Source organism: Phyllostomus discolor, chromosome 1 (assembly GCF_004126475.2).
Source record: "Phyllostomus discolor isolate MPI-MPIP mPhyDis1 chromosome 1, mPhyDis1.pri.v3, whole genome shotgun sequence".
In the NCBI taxonomy this organism is placed as follows: Eukaryota; Metazoa; Chordata; class Mammalia; order Chiroptera; family Phyllostomidae; genus Phyllostomus; species Phyllostomus discolor.
Window position 1 is genome coordinate 123,967,039 of NC_040903.2, and position 22,310 is coordinate 123,989,348.

The window sequence follows — 22,310 nt, forward strand, 5'->3', positions numbered from 1 at the left end:
CCCATCTGTAAGTGAATGGACCAAAAACTATGATACATTTACACAGTGGAATACTATGCAGCAGAAAGAAAGATCTCCTACTTTTTACGACACAATGGATGGAACTACAGAGCATTATGCTAAGTGAAATAAGCCAGGCGGTGAAAGACAAATACCATATGATCTTACCATTAACAGAAACCTAATTAACAAAACGAACAAGGAAGCAAAGTATAGCCAAAGACATTGAAATTGAGAACAGGCTGATAGTGACCAGAGGGGAGAAGGGAGGGGATAATGGGGGAAAAGGGTGAAGGGTTTACAGGAACAATTATAAAGGACACATGGACAATAACAAGAGGGAGGTGGAAACAGGGGAGAGAGCTGGGAAGGACTGGGGTGGTGGGGAAGGGTGGGAGAACAGCCAGAAAACCTATGCTTGAACAACAATTTAAACAAAGTTTAAAAAAAAGAGTTGGAAATCCATTCTTGTCCCTCCACCAAGTCAGTCAACATATCACCAAGTATTTTTTAAAAATTTAAAAAGTTTTTATTTATGTATTTGTAGAGAGCGGAAGGGCAGTGAGAAGGAAAGGGAGTGAAACATCAGATTCTCCACATCCCTACTGGGGACGTGGCCTGAACCCGGACATGTGCCCTGACTGGGAATTGAATCAGGCCTCTTTTGGTTGCAGGCTGGCACTCAATTCCAATGAGCCACCACAGGTCAGGACTCACTAAATATTTAAAGAGGACCCATCACAATGACCCTTTCACTCTCAAGTTCTTCTGTCTTATTAAAAATGAAAGTATTTGAGATTATTCTTGTGAATTACTTTAGCTACAACAAACTTCTTTCTAAATTTGATGGTGTTGTTGAAAATTCTTTTATCTATAATTTTAGGGTTTATAGCTTTCTACAGAAATTAAAGGTCATTAGGCTTTGTGGGTAGAGGTAGAGGCAGTAGGACTTGACAATTGTCCTTGAAATCACAAACTAGACAATCTTTCCTACCCAAACCTTCTACAGGAATGCTAGGCAGTAACTGTGAAAGACTTAAAGACCTCACAGCAGATGTGTGCCAATCTGCACTTCCTCTGTACTCTTGAAGCCCCATGTGCTTAACCTGCCATAGTACTCACCTCTGTACAATCATCAGGCTACTCATCTTTCCCCCTTTTCTAGACATGTATACATTCAGAGCAGGAATTACATCTAGTTCAACTACCAGGTAGTAGACAGGTATGTAGTAAGTGAACGCCATGGAGAAAGTATGTCTGATGTTAATTTATTTTGGCTTGTAGCCCCCAAATCAAGTTTAGCTTGGTTGGGTAAAGATTTTTTCCAGCCAGCCATTTTCCCCAGGTCTTAACCTGGTGGCTTCTTGGCCTGACCACATATCAGCTCTCATTTCCTGCCACCTTTTCTACACTTCTCCTTTCCCTCTGCCCTAAAATTTCCATATGTTGAATGTGCAGAGATGTTGTCTACTTTACTACTCATCACAAGCTCCCTCAGATAGCTTTTCCTACTCTACCTTTAAAGCATCTAATCATGCTCAGTGTATTTTAATCTTCAATTACTCCTGTTAGATTAACAGGGAAACAAAGTCTATTTGGTTGTATCCTTTTGGGGACAATGTGTACCACAGGGTCTTGCTTCCAACTCTGGCACCTGGAATACTAGTTTGAGATGCAGGTAGAACATAAAGGAATGATAATCTTCATAAAATAATGAATTCTTGAAAGCTTGAGAAGATAAAAGCTTCTGAAACCAAGTGTCCAGGTATAAAGAAATGTCTAAACAGGTGGCCACAGCAGTTTTCTTCACTCACTTCCTTCTCCATGTTTTCTCATGCTGATTATTTCTGTCATCGCTATGTCAAACCCTAGAAGTACACGTCTCTTATTTCAAGCCCTAACTCATTGATTATTGGTCCTTCGACTTCAGTATGAGGGAGCCATACTGGGTGGAGAAATCATGGATGATAATTTTCTTTACACTCTTTATTTGGATTTACTGATTTTTTTACTGACTTAAATACACTTTTATAATCATATTTTTAAAAATAAAGCTATAGAACTCAAAGAAAAACAGGGAAGTGATGATGAAATTACAGATTTCTAATACTACCATAGTTAACTTGTCTACACAAGCTCCTTTGCTCCCAAGTTCCTACTCATTTATTTTTTAGGGCCCTGCCAGAGCAGCTCACTTTGTCATTTTCAAGATTTTCCTCTTGATAGCTTGCAGAACTCATTGAGAAAACAACAGATGAACTATAGAACTGACTGCTTGTTGCGGGTAAATAACCCAATATACCTCCTCAGATAGATAGCAGCATATAAAGAAACAGTCTAGTTCCAGAGACTCCCCATTAACTTCTTCCTCAGTCTCCCAGAAATAGAGTAAAAGGTTATGTTTTCCCTGGGATCAAATTTGGAGTTAAAAGTTGTCCAGGTGACCAGATAGTGAAAACTGGGCCACCTGGGTGGGTTAGAACCTGCTAGCAATACATCATTAAGATGCACTTCAACACCTATGTGGGTTTAGCTTTTTATGCAGAATTTGATGCTGATTTTAAATGTTAGAGCATTAACAAAGACGAGAATATGGGGTGGGGCAAAAGTAGTTTTATAGCTGTTACTACTGTATTATTTTCCATATGAACTATAAGCCTACTTTTGCTTACCTGGTATAAATGATTACTTTGGCTGTAGTTTAGTATTTATTTCAGTTATTTTTATGTGAACTACTTACCCTTTCTTCTTATAGTGCATTACAATTATTTTCAAATAATAGTCATCAGTTCACTTAATTATAAGCTAAACAGTTGATATACTTAACAAGTACAGCTTTTTATCATAGTAGTTAACTGCTTACATATAGCTTACTTGCTCATACTCTAAGAATAAAATAGAATATAAAATTCACCCTAGTAAGCATGCAAAATCTGCCTGAAGTCAGTTATCTTTCGTTTTTTTTTTTCCTCTGATTGGGTCAGATCCAGTGAGAAGGCCTCACATACTAAATCAATTATAATAATTAGTAGTGAAAAGCCATCCAGAGGGGATACATCTAAGTAAGATCACTTGCTAAGTTGGGAGGGAAAAGCTTCTTTTGCAGAAGAGGGAAGTTGGAAATTCTTCCTTAAATTTGCTGTATTTATTCTTTATTCCCCTATATGGCTATGGTTTTAAAATCACTTTTGCTCTCCCTATAGGTATAGTTATGATTTGTGGGATTTTGATTATTCCTTCATATCTTTGCCCACCTGTCCAATTTCTGTAAGAGTGTTTAAGGTTATAGAACTTTCTGTACCCTCACCTTCACATTCTGCAGACAACCTAGTTCATTATTTTTCACCACTTTTCTATTATTTGGTAAGCAGGGAATAATTTCTTCTTTCTACTAACCAAACACCACCATAAAAATAAAAGTACCTATTATCCTTAAACCCCACCATCTTGGGTCCAGAGACATACTTAAATTCCATTACAGATTAAATCCATTGCTGATATGAGTTACTGCCTAAAAAAAAAAAAATCTAAGAAGTTCATTTGTAAGAGAATTTGGGAGACTTGCCTGTATGTGAAAGAGGTAGAAAAAAATGTTTATTAGCATGTTCAAGGTAGTCAAGATTTTAACAAACATCTAAATCCTCACAACAACCCTGTGAGGTAGGTAAGTCATTGTTTTGTGATAAACTAGTATCATTACAATTAAAGTGCAAGTTCTAAAAAAAATAAATCTGCAGCAGGAATAATTTTGCTAATGATACCATTTATGTATATGCTAGAATTTGTTTTTGCATACTTTGATTCATGCAATAGAGTGTCCCCAGAAAAGTTTACTGTAAATCAATCCTATTTAAATACATGCAGGGAACTATTTAAATAAACACTAGGGTGAATTTATTTCTGTAAAATAAATCACTACTTTTTATCTCATGTAAAAAAGGAATTTTCATAGTATTTTCTCAAAGTGAGGCATTTTCAGCAATGTTTCACTCACATTTATACATTCTTCAGCAAGTTCTCTCAACATGGCAACCATGCCAATGTAAGACAATTACGAATTAAACCTAGCAATTTGGTATATGGCAGTGACCTGGGTTATCATGTAGAAATTTCCAAATATAGTGCACTCAATCTCAACCCAAAGCTAACTAAGGTGGACTGTTTAAATGAAATGTAACACTAAAAAAAATTATAATAAACTTCAAAATGTATTTTCCCTTAAGAATATTATTTAATTTTTCCCTTTAAATTTCAAGAGAGAGAGTGAGAAACCTTAGGGTCTTTGAAGAGAAACACAATATTCTGTTATCTTTACAATTCTAGTGATTTCTATTGCAAATCAAAGGCTTGTGCTACCAATATACTACTCATAAAGGAGTCAGCAGATGTTACTTGAAAAATTTGATTTTTTTTTCCTGTGCCAATATGACTTACTAGAAAAATACTTCCAAGTACCCATGTTCTCTTAAGTATATTTAAAATACATTTCTACTGTTAACCCAAAATTTGTAAACATCCAGTTGCTTAATTTTTTATATTTGTCTTATGTGCAAAATACATTTTTATTGGAGAAGTTCCATTATATTTAATTATGAGATAACTGCTTAGATTAGTTATATGATTTATTTTTAAAAATAACTCTAACTAGGCTTAGGAACTTAGTTAATACTTCAGATCCACTGGCAGGTTTATAATACTTCAGCAAGTGTGGTTAAAGAAATTTGCCATTATAAAGAAATCATTCAAGCCCAGAAAACATTCTCATCAAAATTTTAAAAATTGCTTCAGGGAAATTAGGCAAAACAACAGGTAAAATAGACTAAGCTGTCTACGACTTGTACATTCAAACATATACGAGGTCCAGTAATGCACTTTGGATTAGAGTGAGGTAGGGCAAAGGAATATTGTCAGACACATTTTGAACTGTGAAATTTATAGAAACAGAAACACTGACTTCTACCCAGGTTTCATTTGGATATAACCCTCGCCCTCAAAGTTGAGAATTTAAATGACAAGTGTTTTCTTAGATTCATGGACAGAATTGTAAAAATCTTTGAGGTACATATAAATAAAAAATACAAAGATATATTTTATTTCAACATAAATATGCTTGTATAAAAATAAACCTGGATATAGAAAAAAGAAATATAACATTTTTGCATAGATTCTCTATATAAAACATTTACCTGGGACTAAACACTGGAAAATACAACTCTGAAACTAGTATAGTTGAACTATTTCCTTGGATACCAAGAATATACAAAATAAAAGCCCTTCATCTTGGGGAGAATGGGCAGGAGGGAAAACAATTAAATTTAGCATCAGTCTATATTTATTTTTCTGTTGCTCGAATATAAACCAATGATGACAACAGGAGAAACTCTGGGGGTTTATTTAGCAAAATTAAATTCACATTTCTGAGGCCATCATAGTGCATCCAATGTCCATCAATCTGGAAAGCTGCAGAATAATGATGTTCTTCTTTGTTAAATAATGTGGCACCTTCCAACAAATACCTGTAAATTCAATGACAATGTAGAGCAGAAAATGATACTTTGTTCTTAAGATAACATTCCTTAAATTCTTAAATAAGGAGTAAAACTTGAGATTGTTTACAGTCTATTCCCTAAAAAACATATTTACCTGTAAAACTAATGTACTATAATTGTAATTTGGAATAAAATATTTAAGAATGTTTTAAATTGATATAATTTAAGAATTAAAAAATATGTATCTTAATTCATAACCTGTATGGTTCTATTAAATAAAACATACAAAAAACTTTTAAAGCAAAAAGTTGAAAGAATGTTGTATGTCCTAATTTATATGCAGGTATTTTTATCTATAATGACAGCAGCATTTTATTTTTAAATGATGACTTCATATTACATACTACTTTTGACTTGAAATACCATAGCCAGTATTACTACATGTAGGTACTATCCTAACACTTTTATGTGCCTATCTCATTAAATTCTCCTGGCTGGTGTGGCTCAGTAGATTGAGTGCCAGCCTGCGAACCAAAGGATCGCCAGTTTGGTTCCCTGACTGGGTTGTGGGCCAGGTCCCCAGTAGGGGGCGTGCAAGAGGCAACCACACATTGATGTTTCTCTCCCTCTCTCTCCCTTCCCCTTTCTCTAAAAATAAATAAATAAATAAAATCTTTAAAAAATTCTCACAGTAATGGCAACAGATAAAAACTGTCATCTCTGTTTTATAGATAAGAAAACTGATGAGTTAAACTGGTTGTTACTGGCCTAAGTGGGGCTGGATTTGAGCCCAATTCTGCCTATTCCATAATCCAAGCACCTAACCACAATGCACAATGCCAGAGACTAATTTCCCGTATAGGTTCTTAACTTATCTAAGATACATAAATTTAGAGATAGCTACGATCTTTTCAATAATATTTCCTTAAGGGCTGGGCAAAACCATAATAGCATAGCAGAAAAATATAAAATACATTTATTTTTACTAGTTTTGTGAAACAAACAAAAAACACCTACTTGTGATCAGATAAATCCAAGTGATAGGGTACATATGCCAGATCTTCAGATTTCCAATGCTGCATATTTAAGACAACAAAAGGAGGTGCCCCATGGCAGAAAACTCGTTGGGAGAATTCTCTTAAACCACCACACCTAAAATTGAAATAGGCATGAACTTTATTAAACTTGGAATAAAGCTGCCTTTGATCACTTTTGGGTTGTCTTTATTACTTCATGTCATAATAAACATAATTACCTATTTTAGGTATTGGTAATAGTGTGGCTATATTAGTACCTTATATGGGATGGGCAAAAGTAGGCAAAACACAAAGTTTATTCTTGTATTATTTATTAATTATTGTATTATTTATCTGTATTACAACTGTAAGCCTACTTTTGCCGACTCTTGTATATCTATTCCCACAATTTACAAACTCTGATATTCTACATACAATAAATGATATTTTTAAAACTCCAGGAAAAGCTAGCCATTTTATTTAGGCTTACAAAAGTGAGTAGCTTTTGTTTTTATTCTTTTGCTTTAAAATTTTTTTTGCTTTTATTTTTAGATATATTTATCTTTGTATAAGATGGTTTCAAAGGGTATTTCCCTTTGAAATGGCAGAGAAGGCAGCGAAGGGAATAATATAATTCTTACAGGCCTCTTTGATTGGATAAAATTCCCAAATTGCCTCCGTTTCCCATAGGATGAAGCAAGTTCTATTTTCTTAGCAGCATCAAGTATTAAGCATAGGAATCAGAATACAATAAATACAGTTATACCGTAAAATCTTGATTAACCGGAATGCTCGTGGTACAGTATTTTGGTTAACAAACATTATTGACTAAACTAAGTTAACAGAAAAATCATTTTGTTTCAGTATTTGTTGCTTAAATATATTAGTTCACTTTCTGAACTTAAGTACAATTAACTGAACATATTCTATTCTCTCCTTTTGTAATTAGTTAGCTCTCAGATAATCCTTCTGTAGATATAGAAATTAAGAGATTGGGATGAATATATTCTTTCTGCCCTTTTGGATTTCTTTTCTTTACACTATGTTAATTTTTTTGGTTGTAATTTACCTCTTTCTCGTAAATGAGGAGTGCAGAAAAAATCCAGTTAACTGAGGGTCCTGATTAATTGGGTTCCGGTTAACAAAGGTTTTATTGTACCTACTCAGCAGTGGGGGAAAAAAGAAAAGGCATTTGCTTTGTATTTGTCAATTAACTGTATTATATTCTACTTGATAGTGTCAATGCAGCATAAGATAGTATAGGAAATTACAAGGTGTTAAGATTAAAAAAATGTTAGACTTCCTTTAACATCAAAGAGCATGTCAGTCCATGTTTCTTTATAAACAATGCAGAATACTTTCACCTTAAATGGCTATTATATACTCACCCACGTTCTTCACACAGTTCAATCCTGGAACAGAATAACTCATCGACAGCCAGTCGTATCAAGTTTCCATGTGGAATTTCTTGGGGAGGACTACAACAATTGCAAAATGCATATAAAAACTGCTTCAACATTTTACAGGTAAATACATTATTAATTACAAAATTTACAGGTTGATTCATGATTTGCAAACCAAGTAAAAGTATAACCTCTGTTATTTACCATTGTTTTGTAGATAGTACAGAAACTGGTTAAATTTAATAAATGTTAACGTATGAAGCTTTCTAAGAAACATTACATCTTCTTATAAACTGAAATATGCAGTTGTTGTTACTTAAAAAAATTTTGCAGCCCTGGCTGGTGTGGCTTGGTGGGTTGAGCAGGGGCTTGTGAACCAAAAGATCACCAGTTTGATTCCTGGTCAGGGCACATGCCTGGGTTGCAGGCTAGGTCCTTGGTTGGGGACCTGCGAGAGGCAGCTGATAGATGTTTCTCTTCCTCTCTCCCACCCTTCCCTTCTCTCTAAAAAATAAAATCTTAAAAATTTTTTTTTCCCCAGAGGATTCAATAGAAAGGGTTCTGGTCTAGGGGGAACAAAGTAGGACACAGAATCAGAGAAGCAACTGGTTACTCAAGTTGCTAGACTAAGTTGCAGCCACTGTTGCCCTCGGCTACCTGATTTGTTAAAAATTTTTTTCCTACACATTTCAGAAGTTGTTTTAAATACAGGATTAAAAAAAACAGGCGAAAGCTTAAAAAAGTTATATAGAGTATGATAATATTTTATTAAGAAAAGCATGATATTAGTATGAATAAAATATTATAAATATTTCAGTATAGTTCTAAAACATATGCAAATTAAAATATTAGTTAAAAGACAAATTTCTTAAATGCTTTTTAATCCATTATGATTTAGAATAATGGAACTTTTTTGCCTGATAGATTTCAAATCAACATCCTCATATCAGCAATACAAGAAAATGGAAAAAGTGTATTTCAAAAAAGAGAGACATTAATTGCTAGTCTAAAAATAATAAAATACCTTCAGTTTTCCATAAGTATCATGATGTTACAATATTGAGAGTTAAATATCCTATAAAGAAATGTGAGTTAGTAAGTTAGGTGTGGGATATATAACCCCCAAAAGAGAACAATTTAGGCTGTTTTTTCTGGACCATAGGGCCAAATGCACTTTCTGAAAACAATGCCATTAGGTCTGTTTTCTGCCCTGTTTTTTTCCCCCACTGGCCATTATCCTTTTCCCAGCACATGTCCCCTTCCCGGCTTCAATGTTTCCCCACACTCTATCTACTAGGACTTGCCATTTTGGCCTTCCTGTCATTCACCAGCTTGGAGGAGACTGTCCTTCTCTCTGAAACTCAAAAATACGTAGCAGGGTACCAGCACCTTTCCTAGCCAGTGAAAATGCTCCTCATAGCCACATCTCCAGGTATTAGGATTCCAAGTTTGTGATTTCTGTCTATAAGTAAGCTCTGGTCATAACATGTAGGAGTATTTTCTTCCTTCTTGTTCATGTAGATTTTCACCCACCAGAGATCTATTTAAGGGGGTGAAACATGTTGGAAACATGTATTGGGTAGTGTTCTTCAAGAGGTTACATTTGTGACACCGGAATTATCTAGTCACATTAGTAAATTCAAGCAAAAGCAATGTATCTTGCACTCTGAATAGTTTATTATTTTGCAAGAGAAATATTAGTTGGTTTTTAAAGTAAATTCTAACATGTTTGTATGTTTCTGTCCTGGGACCTACTGAAGAGGTCTTAAATTTGTGTGGTTGATTTATGTGTAAGTAATTACACATAATCCTGTACTCTAAGAAGTACTTTGACTATATATACAGATTTATATTTATAGCACTTAATTTAAAAAGTATATTATTTCTGGTAAAAGTGACAAAACAGACTTCAAAGAACATAAAGCAGACTTTAACAGCAACTTACTTTATAGTAATTGTGCGCTGCTGATCTTCCTGCACCGCGAGTTGGGCATCGCCAGTTGGAACAGTAACTCTCTTGTATGGTAGACATGAGATTTTCAAGATTTTTGTAAAATTATCATGTTCATTTCCAAACAAATCAATTATTAATGAAGCTTTATAAACTTCATAGTTATATTGCTGTTTTTCCATCTTGTCCCAAATCCAAAGTAGCTTCACAGTTGTAAAACTATAGGTGTCCATTAAATAAAGAAAACAGTCTATAAACTCTCTACCTAAATGAAGAGAGAGTTCTCTGGGAAAATTTTCATTTCATGAAGAATGACATAGAGTAACATTAAGAATCCATCTATGGTGCAGGTATTTTTCAGTCTTATTTCAACATAGAGTGGGGTACAGGATACTGCTTTGCGGCCAGCTTTGATAGTAAAAACACCTCCCCAAGGAATAACAGGGCCTCCAAAATGAGCGATCTTGGTTATAGTTATTTTTAATTGATGCTTTGATCTCTTCAAACAGTGTCTTCATCCTGTATTTTAAAGTTAAAATAGAAAATGCATGTGACTACTGATATCTTTTAATGGAAATAAGCTATCTAAAGACTTCAATTAAATTTGGTTAAATGGCCTCCCAATACAATAAATTGTTTAAACAGTTCTAGTTATGAAGTCATTTTGGGGGCAATATGCATGGGTCTTTGAAAAACCATGTAAACTGCAACCTTTTTTGAGGTGAAGAATAGCCATTTGATAGTTTATATTAATCATACCGCAGATTTTATCTGTGCTATAGGAAAAACCCTGTAATAAAAAACTTAAATGAAAGTAAAGCTAAAGATATAATCTAAATTTGATTGTGTACTTTCCTAATGTAAACCTCTTCCTACCATCCTCTAATATATGTGCTGCTTCATTTTCTTAATATGTGTAGTTTCGCTTATAAAATGAATATACTACAAGGAATCCTTGTGGGCTACAGAATAATGACCAATTATCTCTGAAAGATAACATAAGAGTAGTCATGAGAACTTAACTGAATAGTAGCATAGCTAATACAAAAATAATTTCTATGAATGCTGGGATTTTTTACACTTTAGGACCATGCTAGATACCCTATTGAATCGGCCAAAAATTTCATTCTTTTTTTCCTGTAAGACAGCTCTAGTAGCACTTAGTTGTCTTTAACTTCATTTGAAATATTTTGCTAGATTGTATTGTGATAGCTGTCATATCAGTTGTGCATTAAAAAAGTGTCAAAATTGGTGAATTTTTGTGTAGCCATTTTAATATTGAAGATGGAAGAAAATATATAGCAACGTTCTTGGCATATTATGCTTTATTATTTCAAGAAAGGTAAATACACAAATGAAACGCAAAAGATGTGTGCAGTGTATGGAAGAGGTACAGAGACTGTTCGAACGTGTCAAAAGTAGTTGGCAAATTTTGTGCTAAACATTCCCAATGGATGATGCTCCACAGTTGGGTGGACCAGTTGAAGTTGATAGCAATCAAATTAACACATTAATTGAGAACAATCAACATTATACCACGCCGGAGATAGACAACAGGCAAATATCCAAATCAATACAGTTGGTGAAAATGAAAAATGTGTCTTTTCTTTATGGGAAAAACCATATAGACTTTTTGGCCAACCCAATACAATTTGAAATACAGAAGCCATGCTGTGAGATCTGATTCATATCTTCAAAAGTATCCTGATTCCCTTCTCTGAATGTTTTGGAGAATTTGCTGAGGTGTCCTCCCTATTTAAATCAGCACCTATCCTTCCCCTAACTTTGAGGATAACTAAGCATTTTGTTTTTTAAAGTCATTGACAGTATTTTAATAAACATATTCATATCATATGTATGTTATATAAAGCAACATTTAAAAAAAAATAAAGAATGAGGTTCTAATGAAATAACGGAGAAATTGCTCCACTTGGGACCAAAAAAAAAAAAAAAAAAAGTCCAAACAACACCATAGTGTTTTCCAGTGTGGTACTTTTATGGAAAAGTATATGAGTATTTTTCATGAATAAAAGGGAAGTCGGAAAGAGAAGTGAGTGACTGAGATCAGTGTCTTATTTTGACCATCTTTTGAAGTTCCACACCCTCCCAAGCATAACATGAATTCAACACTCAATACTGCAAACCTATGTCTTTATTTGCACAAGAAATTTTGTTCAAACTGATTTTACAATACTAGCAGACTAAAAATTCAGTTCCAAGATATATTAAACACATCAATAGTATGTTTGGCCTGAAGAAAGATAATCTGCACACTAAAATGTTCAACACTATATTGAGTCTGAAGTATAGATGTTTATATATAGTAACAGGTTGGTTCTAGTCAACCAATTAGGAATACGAGGGAGTGGCAAATTTGGGACCTAGGAAAACAGTTTCTTTCTTTCTTTTTTTTTTTTTTTTAATATTTTATTTATTTATTTTTTAGAGACGGAAGGGAGGGAGATAGAGAGAGAGAGAAACATCAATGTACGGTTGCTGGGGGTTATGGCCTGCAACCCAGGAATGTACCCTGGCTGGGAATCGAACCTGGGACACTTTGGTTCCCAGCCCACGCTCAATCCACTGAGCTACTCCAGCCAGGGCTGGAAAACAGTTTCTTACTAAGAAAATTTCCAGGGCAGATTTGGAAAAAAAAAAATCGTAAGGCATTCAAATACGTTAAAAATAAAAATAACTTTCCTTACGCCTTATTTCTGTTGAATATAAAGAACTTTATAGCAAGGTCATAAAATCAAGAGCTTGAGTTCAGATTCCTAAATATTGCATTGAAAAGAAATCCTACGTCTCCAGTGGTTTTTTCCCCAATTATCTTTTGAACATGACCGAATGAATAATAACTACAGCGCTATAAATCAACAGTTATACTCTAAAAGAATTAAATTACAATTTTATATGTATGTAAAAAAAGAGGGGGGTAGAGTATTGGAAGAACTAATAGACACAGTCTAGTATTCGCACTAACGTGATTTGTTCCAAAGAAACTACTAAAATTAATTAAAAAGATGGAGAAACAGCTACAAAGAGCCTTACTTAAACCTGCCTTGTTTTCGCCACACCTTCTAAGATTGTTTCGTTAGGCACTGTTTTGGAAGTCCTGGAGGAGTTATTTGGTTGTCTTTATTTTGCTGCCTCAACAGGCCCTGCAGTTTGAATAAACCTGCTCAACTCGCCGACCTTTTATTTCCTTGAAAAACACCACCTTTCTTTTTTTTTCTTCCCAGTCATTTCCAAGGGTGACAATCTGTACTCCACTTTAGTCATGAGAGCTAGACCATTTGCCAAAGGCACTGACTGCCGGAAGCCCTAAAAGCTCTGGGGTCCTAAAGGGCCCCTCTGGAATCAGCGTTCCAAGATAATTTGAAAAATGGCCACGCGCCCCCCTCCGAGCTGCACTGGGCTTCCGGCGGGGACTCGCCAGGCGCGCGGTGGGCACCCGGCAAAGCCCCCCACAGCCCAGCCACACCCACCCAGCCCACGACCGGCCACACCCTTGAAGGCCTGGCACCGAGCACTGGCTCCGCACCGCGGGCGGGTCCCCGGACCAGAAGCCGGTGCAGAAGGCTGGACGCCCCTGGTCGCGTCCGGGCAGTGGCCCCGCAAAACGCAAGGGACTACGGGCAATGGGCTAGAGAACTGGGCCGCGGAAGGCATTCCCACACGCCACAGTCTCTGCACTGGGAAGCCGACTCTTCGTACCTCCCCGGGGACCGAAAACCGCCGGTGCCGCCGCCCCCGTCGCCGCCGCCGCCTGCTCATTGAGAGCCCGGGCTGCCGTCGCCGACACATCTACTAGAACCGCCGGCTGTCTCGACCTCCCCCGGCGTGAGTGCTGGGCTCTGGCACGGTCTCCATCGCACCCGCCGCGGCGGGAGCCACAGCAGTGGCGCCCAGACCCGATCCGACAGGACCCACGGAGCCAGGACCGCGGGACGCGTAGCTTCTTTTTACGGAGGAAGACTCAGCCTGACCTCCGCCTCCCGTCCCCCAGGCCCCAGTTCCCAGACGCTTGACGGCACTCCTGCGCAGGCGCAAGGACGCCTCCGCCAGACGAGTGTCTGTCGGGTGTGTATACAGCACTCAGCTTCGCCCAATGGGAAACCAACGTCAGGTGCGGGGTGGCGGGACATCTGAGAGAGGGGCGGGGTTTAGTGTTAGAAGCTGAGTGGAGCAGCCAAAGTGGGCAGGGTTTGCACGGAGGCGGAGGGCTAGCTTGGCTTTTTGAGGTTTGTACCATTTTTGGATCTTAACTTGATTTGAATTTGATTTAGGTCTTGTGATCTCAATTCTTAACGCAGAAAGGGCAAGTTTTGTTTTCTCAGGAAGTTATAATTAGTTAACTTTTGATATAAGTATCTATTTAGAAAGAAATGAGTTACTGCTAGTATGTTAAATGCTGTCCTTAGTGTTGAAGGCAATGCTTGGCCAAAATTTATAATGGAAGTTAGTACCATTCAAAGAAATTAATAGCTTTAGCCCAATGTAGAGATCAGAATTTTTTGTTTTGGATATGATAAGGCCCATACATTAAGCGATAGCTGGAAATTTAAGCTAGAGTTGTTAAACGCTAGAATCGGTGGGCTCAACCATAATCCCTGTTCAGTAGGCTCTAGTTCTTGTATCTTCCCCTAAAGGGTCAAAGCTCACATGGTTCTGCTCCCATAGAACACACTCCACCCTGGAAAACTACCTCTACCCACAATTAGAAATGGGATACTATTACAGAACAAGGCGGGCAGGGGGAGGAAGCCTCAATTATTGGCCCACCCAGCGACTAGAAAAACTGTTACAGAACCCCCACACACAGGGCCAAGGGGGGGTTGTTACTATATTCTATTACTGAAAGGACCCCCCACTAGGTCTGATTGTCCATTGCCATAGGAAAGACATCTCTCAATGCCAGAGATTTGTGAAAAGGAAAGGAAATGTTTGTTTAAAGCTATACAGACTTAAAGTGGTGACCTAATGTGTTTATTAAAATGCCAAATGGCCTACTGGCAAGAGTTCTTTCACTCTTCCTCCAGGCAAAGTCTCTCCTGCTTCCCAGGCCAAAGCCACGTAGTCCTGTTCTACCAAAGCTTCGGGGGGTCCCACTCTGGTCAAAACTGCATGGTTCTTTTTGGCAAAGCTGTGGGGAGGAGGGGTTTGCCACTCTGCCAAAGCTGAGTGGTGGTACTCTGCTAAAGCTGCATGGTGATTCTCTCTACCCAAGCTGCGGGGGTCCCCACTCTGCCAGAAGTGCGTGGTTCTCCCCTCTATTGCCACAGCCGCTTGTACTCTGCACTGCCACAGCTGTGTGGTCTTCCCTGCATTGGCTGCTGTGTCTCAGTTTAAATCCTGGTGCCAATCTTCCTCTGTGGCCCATTTCTGACTCCTCCCACAATTGGCTGTACTTGCCAGCACTCTTGTATCCTTCTAGCTTTACTGGCATGCTATAGTGAGTCTGGGCATGTGTGGTCCCATGGCGTGGAGCCAATCATCTTCAAGCTCTCATGCAGGCGCTGTAACCCAGGGGACCTGCCCCAGTTCTATCTTGGGTGGAAGTTACTCTCTTCTCCCTGGCTCAAAGCATGGCCACAGCTATTTAACATATCTATGCAACCAGTTAAAGGTTATAGATATGTTAAATGACCATGCCAGAGGTTAGCTGCAAAGCTGTTGCTGTACAAAACAGCCCTGCATGTTCCTGCTGCATGTGTCCCTTCCCCCAACTCACACCTATGAGGGAAAGGGTGAGGACATCCCAATATTTCCTAGACACCTTGAGTTCTGGACTTCATTACAAATCCCTATTGGGCCCCCCCTCTTGGCTGCACCCTGTTTCAATACTGTTGAGATTTTCCCCATCTAGTTGTTCAACAGATGATAAGTGTCTGGAAAGTGAAGCTTAACCTCTAGAATACACAGTTCGGAGAGCTCATGGTGGCCCAGCACATCATTGTGGTCCTTAGTTACACCAGAGTCTGGCAGAGGTTGAATGCCTTCTTCACTAATGTGATGGTCAGCCAGGCTATGGACCTCATGGACCTCTTTCAAGGAGTCTAGTGATGGAGGGATGGAGGCTGGGAGAGAAGCTTGACTTACAGAAGGTAATTAGTACCAGTGGAATTGGGAAGAAATGGGTATCTTTCAGAGCAGAGGGGGAAGAATGATGGTCCTACCCCCACAAAAAGAATTAATAACTGTCACAGTCTGCCTTTTTTAGTTTTTTGCTTTTTTATTATGGTATTTCACAGGAAACTGAGGCTCTGAAAGATAGATTAAATAGCTAGTGTGTCTACTTTGGAATTCACATGTGAAAAAGTTCACTCTCAATATTAAAACTATTCTGCAAATAGAAAGTCCTTTAAAAATGCTTATAAATTAGCCCTGGATCGTGTGGCTCAGTGGATTGAGCACCAGCCTGCAAACCTAAAGGTTGCTGGTTCAATTCCCAGTCAGGGCACATGCCTCCGATGCTGGCCAGGTCCCCATTTGGGTGTATGCGAGAGCCAATTGATTGATGTTTTCTTCCCTTTCTCTCTCTCTAAAATAAATAAATAAAATCTTAAAAAAAATAAAGTTATTAAAAATCTTTATAAATTGGATATGTTTAACTGACACTCTCTCATAAGACATGGAATTTATTTTATACTGATTGGGTCATTCTTTTCTGGAAAACAGACCCAATAGTGGTGGTTGTCACCATTCCTAGAGAACAGTGGGAAATGGCTTGTTAAACTCAGGTTAGGCTTGGTTAGGGAGAAGAAGCATGGATTCCTTGCATACTTGGATAGCTCACAAAACTCATGAGGCCTTTAACCTAGATTTCATTTTGCTTCATTCCTGCTTTCCTTAAAGTCTGACTGCTGAGTTGCAGTTTTTCTTAAAGAGCTTTATTGAGCTATAATGGACAGATATAAGGAGCAGAAAGTATAAACCATCACTACAATCAAGTGAATATATTCATCATCCTCAAGTTTTCTCATCTCTTTTTAATTTTTCCTCCTATCCGTCCTTGCCTCCCACACCTAAGCAACCACTGATCTACTTTTTGTCACTTTAGATTCATTTGCATTTTCTAAAGAAATATACATATATAGAATCAGACAGTATGTATTATTTTTGGGGGGCATCTGGTTTCTTTAACTCAATATCATCTTGACATTCATCTATGTTTTTCTGTGTATCAGTAGTTGATTCTTTTTTATTGCTTTTTATTGTATTCCATTATATGGATATATTACAATTTACTTATTCACTTATCTGTTGATGGACATTTGGGTTGCATATTTAGGATGTAAATAACTAAAGTTATTTAAATAATAACTTTATTATTGTTTTCCAGAATGGTTGTGGTTGTACTATTTTACATTCAGATTAGGAGTATATTCAAGTTCCATTTTCTCTACTTCATCACTAGCACTTGTTATGTCAGTCGTTTTTAATTTTAGCTGTTCTAATAAGTGTGTAGTCAAATCTTGTTGTGGTTTTAATTTGTATTTTCCTAGTGACTAATGAAGTCAAACATCTTTTTATGTGCTTATTTGCCATTTGTATATCTTTTTTGGTTAGGTGTCTTTTCAGATCTTTGACCCATTAAAAAAGTTGGGTTGTTTGTTTTAGTTTATTAGAGTTCTTAATGCTTTCTGGAAACAAATTATTTATCAGATATATACTTTACAAAGATTTTCTCTCAGTATGTGTTTTTTTTTTCCATTCTTTTCACAGTACATTTTTAAGAGCAGAAGTTTTAAATTTTAATAAAGTCCAAACTATTTTTTCATGGATTGTGCTTTTGATGTCATTTCTAAGAAATCTTTACCCACTCTAGACTCACAAAGACCTTTTCCTATGTTTTCTTATAGAAGTTTTCTAGTTTAGGCTATAGTATATTTAGGTCTATGACACATTTTGAGTTAATTTTTATTTATGATTTGAGACATGGATCCATGTTCATATTTGTTATGTATGGATACCCAATTTTTCAACAGTATTTGTTGAAAGTCTGTTCTTTTCTACAGTGTAGCCTTCATGCTTTTGTCAAAATAAGTTGCACAATATCATTTCATAAGCATTTCATTAAGATTTATTGATTATAAGTGGTGTGTCACATAGTGTGCTAGCACTGGAGATACATATCAGTAAGTATTGAAGCCTTCTTAGGTTACAAAGACTAGAGACCAGATATTAGTAACTTAAAATAAGAAATTTATTGGAAGGATGTGAGACATAATAGAGTTAAAGAAAAAGCCAAAAATCAGGTCTTAGCTATCTTGATTGATCAGAAGTGTGGTAGTTGTCCAAAGGACAATGAGATACTATTAACAGAAGAAGAGGGAATGGTGTTGTGCAGATACCTCATAACAGTGCTTCCCAAAACTTTTTACACTCACACATGATAAATAATCAGAATTGGGCAGTGTGCAAGGATAAAATGATGGAGATTAGGAGATGTCTCTATAGGGTGTGGTAAAAAGTTTGTTACATTTTTCTTTATATTATGTAATTGTAAGGAAAAGACAAAGTATTATGGAGATATGAAATATTGAATTTATATAAAGTATATTAAAAATTAATGAGAAATTTAAGCTTGTTTCCATGACATGGTATTTATTTCAAATCCCCATTCAAACCTAGCTAATATATATAAGGAAAGTGTATATATCATAATAGGCATATCTGTTGATGAATTTTCACCAAATAAACACACTTGTGTGTTCCACTTACATATACTTGCATAACAAATCACCTCTAAATTTAGTGGCTTAATATAGCAACATTTATTTTGCTTACGAATTTGCAATTTGGTCAGGGTTTGGCTGGAATAATTTAAAAGCTGGGGGCTGGAATCATCTGAAGGCTCCTTCACTTACATATTTGGCTGTTGATGCTACCTATTGATTGCGGTCTTAGCAGTGTCTGTGACCAGAATACATCCAAGTGATTCTTTGACTTTTTCATAGCATGATAGCTGGGTACCAAGGGTGAGCATCCCAACAAAGACAGCCAGATAGAAACTCTACTGCCTTTTCTAACCTAGCATTGGGAGTCATGCAATTTTAGTTCCAGTGCATTCTGCCTAATAGAGGTGAGTCACTAAGGCTAGCCCATATGCAAGGGGAAGGAATTGGACTTCACTTTCTGATGGGGAGAGTGTAAGAGGATCTGTGGATATGTTTTTAAACCACCACACTTATCTAACCAGCTCCCTCATCAAGAAGCAGAACATTATCAAAACCTCACAAGGTTATCCTGATTTCTAATAGTATAGATTAGTATTGCCTGTTTTTGTACTTTATGGTAATGGAATCATACAATAAGTTCCTTTTGTGTCTACCTTTTTTTCTCTCAGTATTGATTTTGAGATTCATTCATGTTGTTCCATATAGATTGTTCTTCATACTGTTTAGCATCCTATTTTGTAAATAGCACATACATTTTTTGTCCTATTTATTGTCGATAGGCATTTAGGCAGTTTCCAGTTTTTGGCTAATAGAAATTATGATTTAAAATTCTAGTACATGTCTTTTGTTCCTTACGTATGTTGAGAATATGTGTAGGAATGAAATTACTGGGTTTAAGATATGCATATGTTAAACTTCAGTAAATACTGTAAACACTTTTCCTACCTCTGCCACCTGAAGTGAGTAATCATGAACATGATTCCTTAATACTAGGTTTTATACTTGAAATTATTACATAAAATCCCCTTCAACATGTATTAATAATGTACTCCTCAGATTCTGGATAGTTACCATTGACAGACAAAGCTGGGCTCAGCTGTTTCTGTTGACTAGAACATGGCTTCTCTCCACATGGTGTCTTTTCACATGTGGCTCAGGTCTGTAAGAGCAAGTGTGTTGGTGAATAAGGCAAATTCTGCATGACCTTTTATTACTCAACCTCAGAAGTCTAGCCTAGTTTTTGTGCACATAATTTTGTGGTGGCAAATACTAGGAGACAATTCATCGCTTTTCTTCAGTTCACAGAATATCTTTTATCATCATAAATCAGAATTTAGATAATTTTATTTTAAAAAATTGTACTGTAAATCTAATAGGTCTTTCACTGACAGTGTTAAGGTTGAAATTCCTTGTAATAATGAAAATGGGTTTATAATCAATTCAGATTTTTCACATCAAATACTTAATAATCTGGTCAACAGAGCCTGCCGAGCCCAACAGTCTAGTCAGCCCTGCCATGGTATCAGATATTTGAGTGAGGCTGTCATGAACTCACTGAGCCTCTCTCATTCACAGGTGAATATCACTGAGCAATTTTCTTTGATGCTACAAGAAATAGAAAGAGCACCTAGCCAAAACCTACCTAAATTCCTGATTCTCTTAATTGTGAGATATAATAAAATCCTTGATTTAAGCAATTATTTTTAAAGTAGTTATACAGCAGTAGGTAAGTGAAACAAAATTTGGGGTGCTGTTGTAACAAAAACCTAAATTTGGCTTTGAAGCAAGATGTCAGGCAGAAGTCGAAAGGACTTTGAGAAGACTGTTAGTGGAATCCTGACAGGCATGGAGGAGGGTGTTAATGAGGACTTAAAGGAAAGTAAGGAAAATGTTATTGGAACATAGAGGAAAGAGGATCTTGTTGTGTCATGGCAAATGCTTTAGCAAATGTTACAACATGGAGATTTACAAAATGTATTTAATGAACTGATTGATCTGGCTAAGGAGATTTTGAGACAGAATGTTGAGTGTCAACTGTTTTTTGTTTGATTTTTAACTGTATCATCAGGTATAGATAAACAAAATGTACTAGAGAAGGAACTGTTCAGTCTGCAAACAGAATTCAGAGAAACTATGTAGGAACAAGATCTGAAAGTGAAACTATTTTTTATCCTTAGTTTGTCCCAGCAGGAAGGTAGAGCTACAGGACAAAGATCAAATTCAAAGCCCAGTTAGAAATGCATGGATTTAAGGTAGAGTTGAAGCCAAGGTTGTGGTTATACAACTTTTTAAAAAAACATGTTTTATTGATTATGCTATTACAGTTGTCCCACTTCTCCTCCTTTATTCCCCTCTGCCCTGCACACCCCCTCCCACCCGCATTCCTTCCCTTTCCTCTTAGTTCATGTCCATGGGTTGTACATATAAGTTCTTTGGCTTCTACATTTCCTATACTATTCTTAACCTCCCCCTGTCTATTTTCTACCTGCAATTTATGCTGCTTATTCCCTGTACCTTTTCTCCCATACCCTCCATCCCCTTCCCCGCTGATAACACTCCATGTAATCTCCATTTCTGTGATTCTGTTCCTGTTCTAGTTGTTTGCTTTGTTTGTTTTTGTTTTCATCTTTTTTAGGTTCGGTTGTTGATAGTTGCAAGTTTGTTGTTAAAACTTTTTATTAAGAGCTCAGAAGCATATAAAAGGGCTTGTAAATTTCTTAAGGACTTATAGTATAGACTCTCTTAAACACTAAGGCTTGTAAAAATCTTGGACATTGTCTTACAGAAGCCTTCACAGGAACCCAAGGTAGAAAAGGTCTTATCTAGAAGGTATTGTAGATGTGGCCTTTATCTAATGGAATAGGTTATAAATTGATACACACACAAAAAAATCCACAAAGTCTGTATAGTGATTATATAAGCTTAAATTGAGAAAAAACAAACCAGAGTCTGTAGGAAATGAAGAGACTTGCACCTTCAGATATCTATGGGTAGGAAGTTGGCTAAGTGGGCATCTGCAGTAATGGGATATTTCTAAGGAAAAAAGAATGACTTAGAAGGCAAAACCAAGATCTCAGAGGGAAGAGCCAAAAATCATGGAAAATCTTTCACTTGAAGCAGAATTGAGCCCCCATCATGAACTCGTAGCATATGTCTAGTTGGATTTTACAACTTTGTTGAATTGGTGGCTTCCTATTTTCTCCCTTTATTAAATGGGTATTTATTTGTTGCAGTTACTCTGTGCCTGTCACACCACCATATTTTGGGTCTGTGTGGAACAGATTACTTGTCTTTTCAGCTTGCTTGTTTTCAGATCAAGATTTGAACCCCACAGACTGCATGGGCCCTCATCTGTACCTGGGTGTTAGGATATGAACTTTGAACCTGAGCTTGATGCAACAGTGGGATGAGAATTTGGGTGAGTCTTGGGAAGAGGTGAATATATATTGTATGAGGGAGGAATGCAAAAATTTTGGCCAGAGGGAAGACTGGCAATTTAAAATAATTTCCTAAGATTCGTTGACATTCCTCCCATCTAGAGGTCTATGTTCTTTTTCTTTGAAATAATGAGATTATGATTGCTTCAACTAATAGGGTATGGCAGAAGTGATGGCTCTGTGATTTCTGGGTGTAGGTTACACAAGACCATATAGATTCTATCTTATTTGCTAGAACTCTTGCTCTTAAAGCCATTAGTTAAGAAGTGTGACTACTCTAAGGCCCCATGTTAGTGAGGCCATGTGTAGGCTCTTTGGTCCACAGTCCAT

The 22,310-nt window shown here is 36.8% G+C and overlaps 1 protein-coding gene across 1 annotated transcript; it reads right to left on the minus strand.

Moving 5' to 3' along the window:
• Positions 1–3,566: 3,566 nt before the first annotated feature.
• Positions 3,567–10,377, minus strand: C1H14orf28 (chromosome 1 C14orf28 homolog). The gene is given in 8 exon segments (XM_028508141.2): positions 3,567–5,516; positions 6,507–6,641; positions 7,894–7,983; positions 9,854–9,888; positions 9,890–9,960; positions 9,963–10,163; positions 10,166–10,304; positions 10,306–10,377. Coding segments are annotated over 8 exon segments (927 nt in total). The 3' UTR covers positions 3,567–5,332.
• Between the last annotated feature and the right edge of the window lie 11,933 nt (positions 10,378–22,310).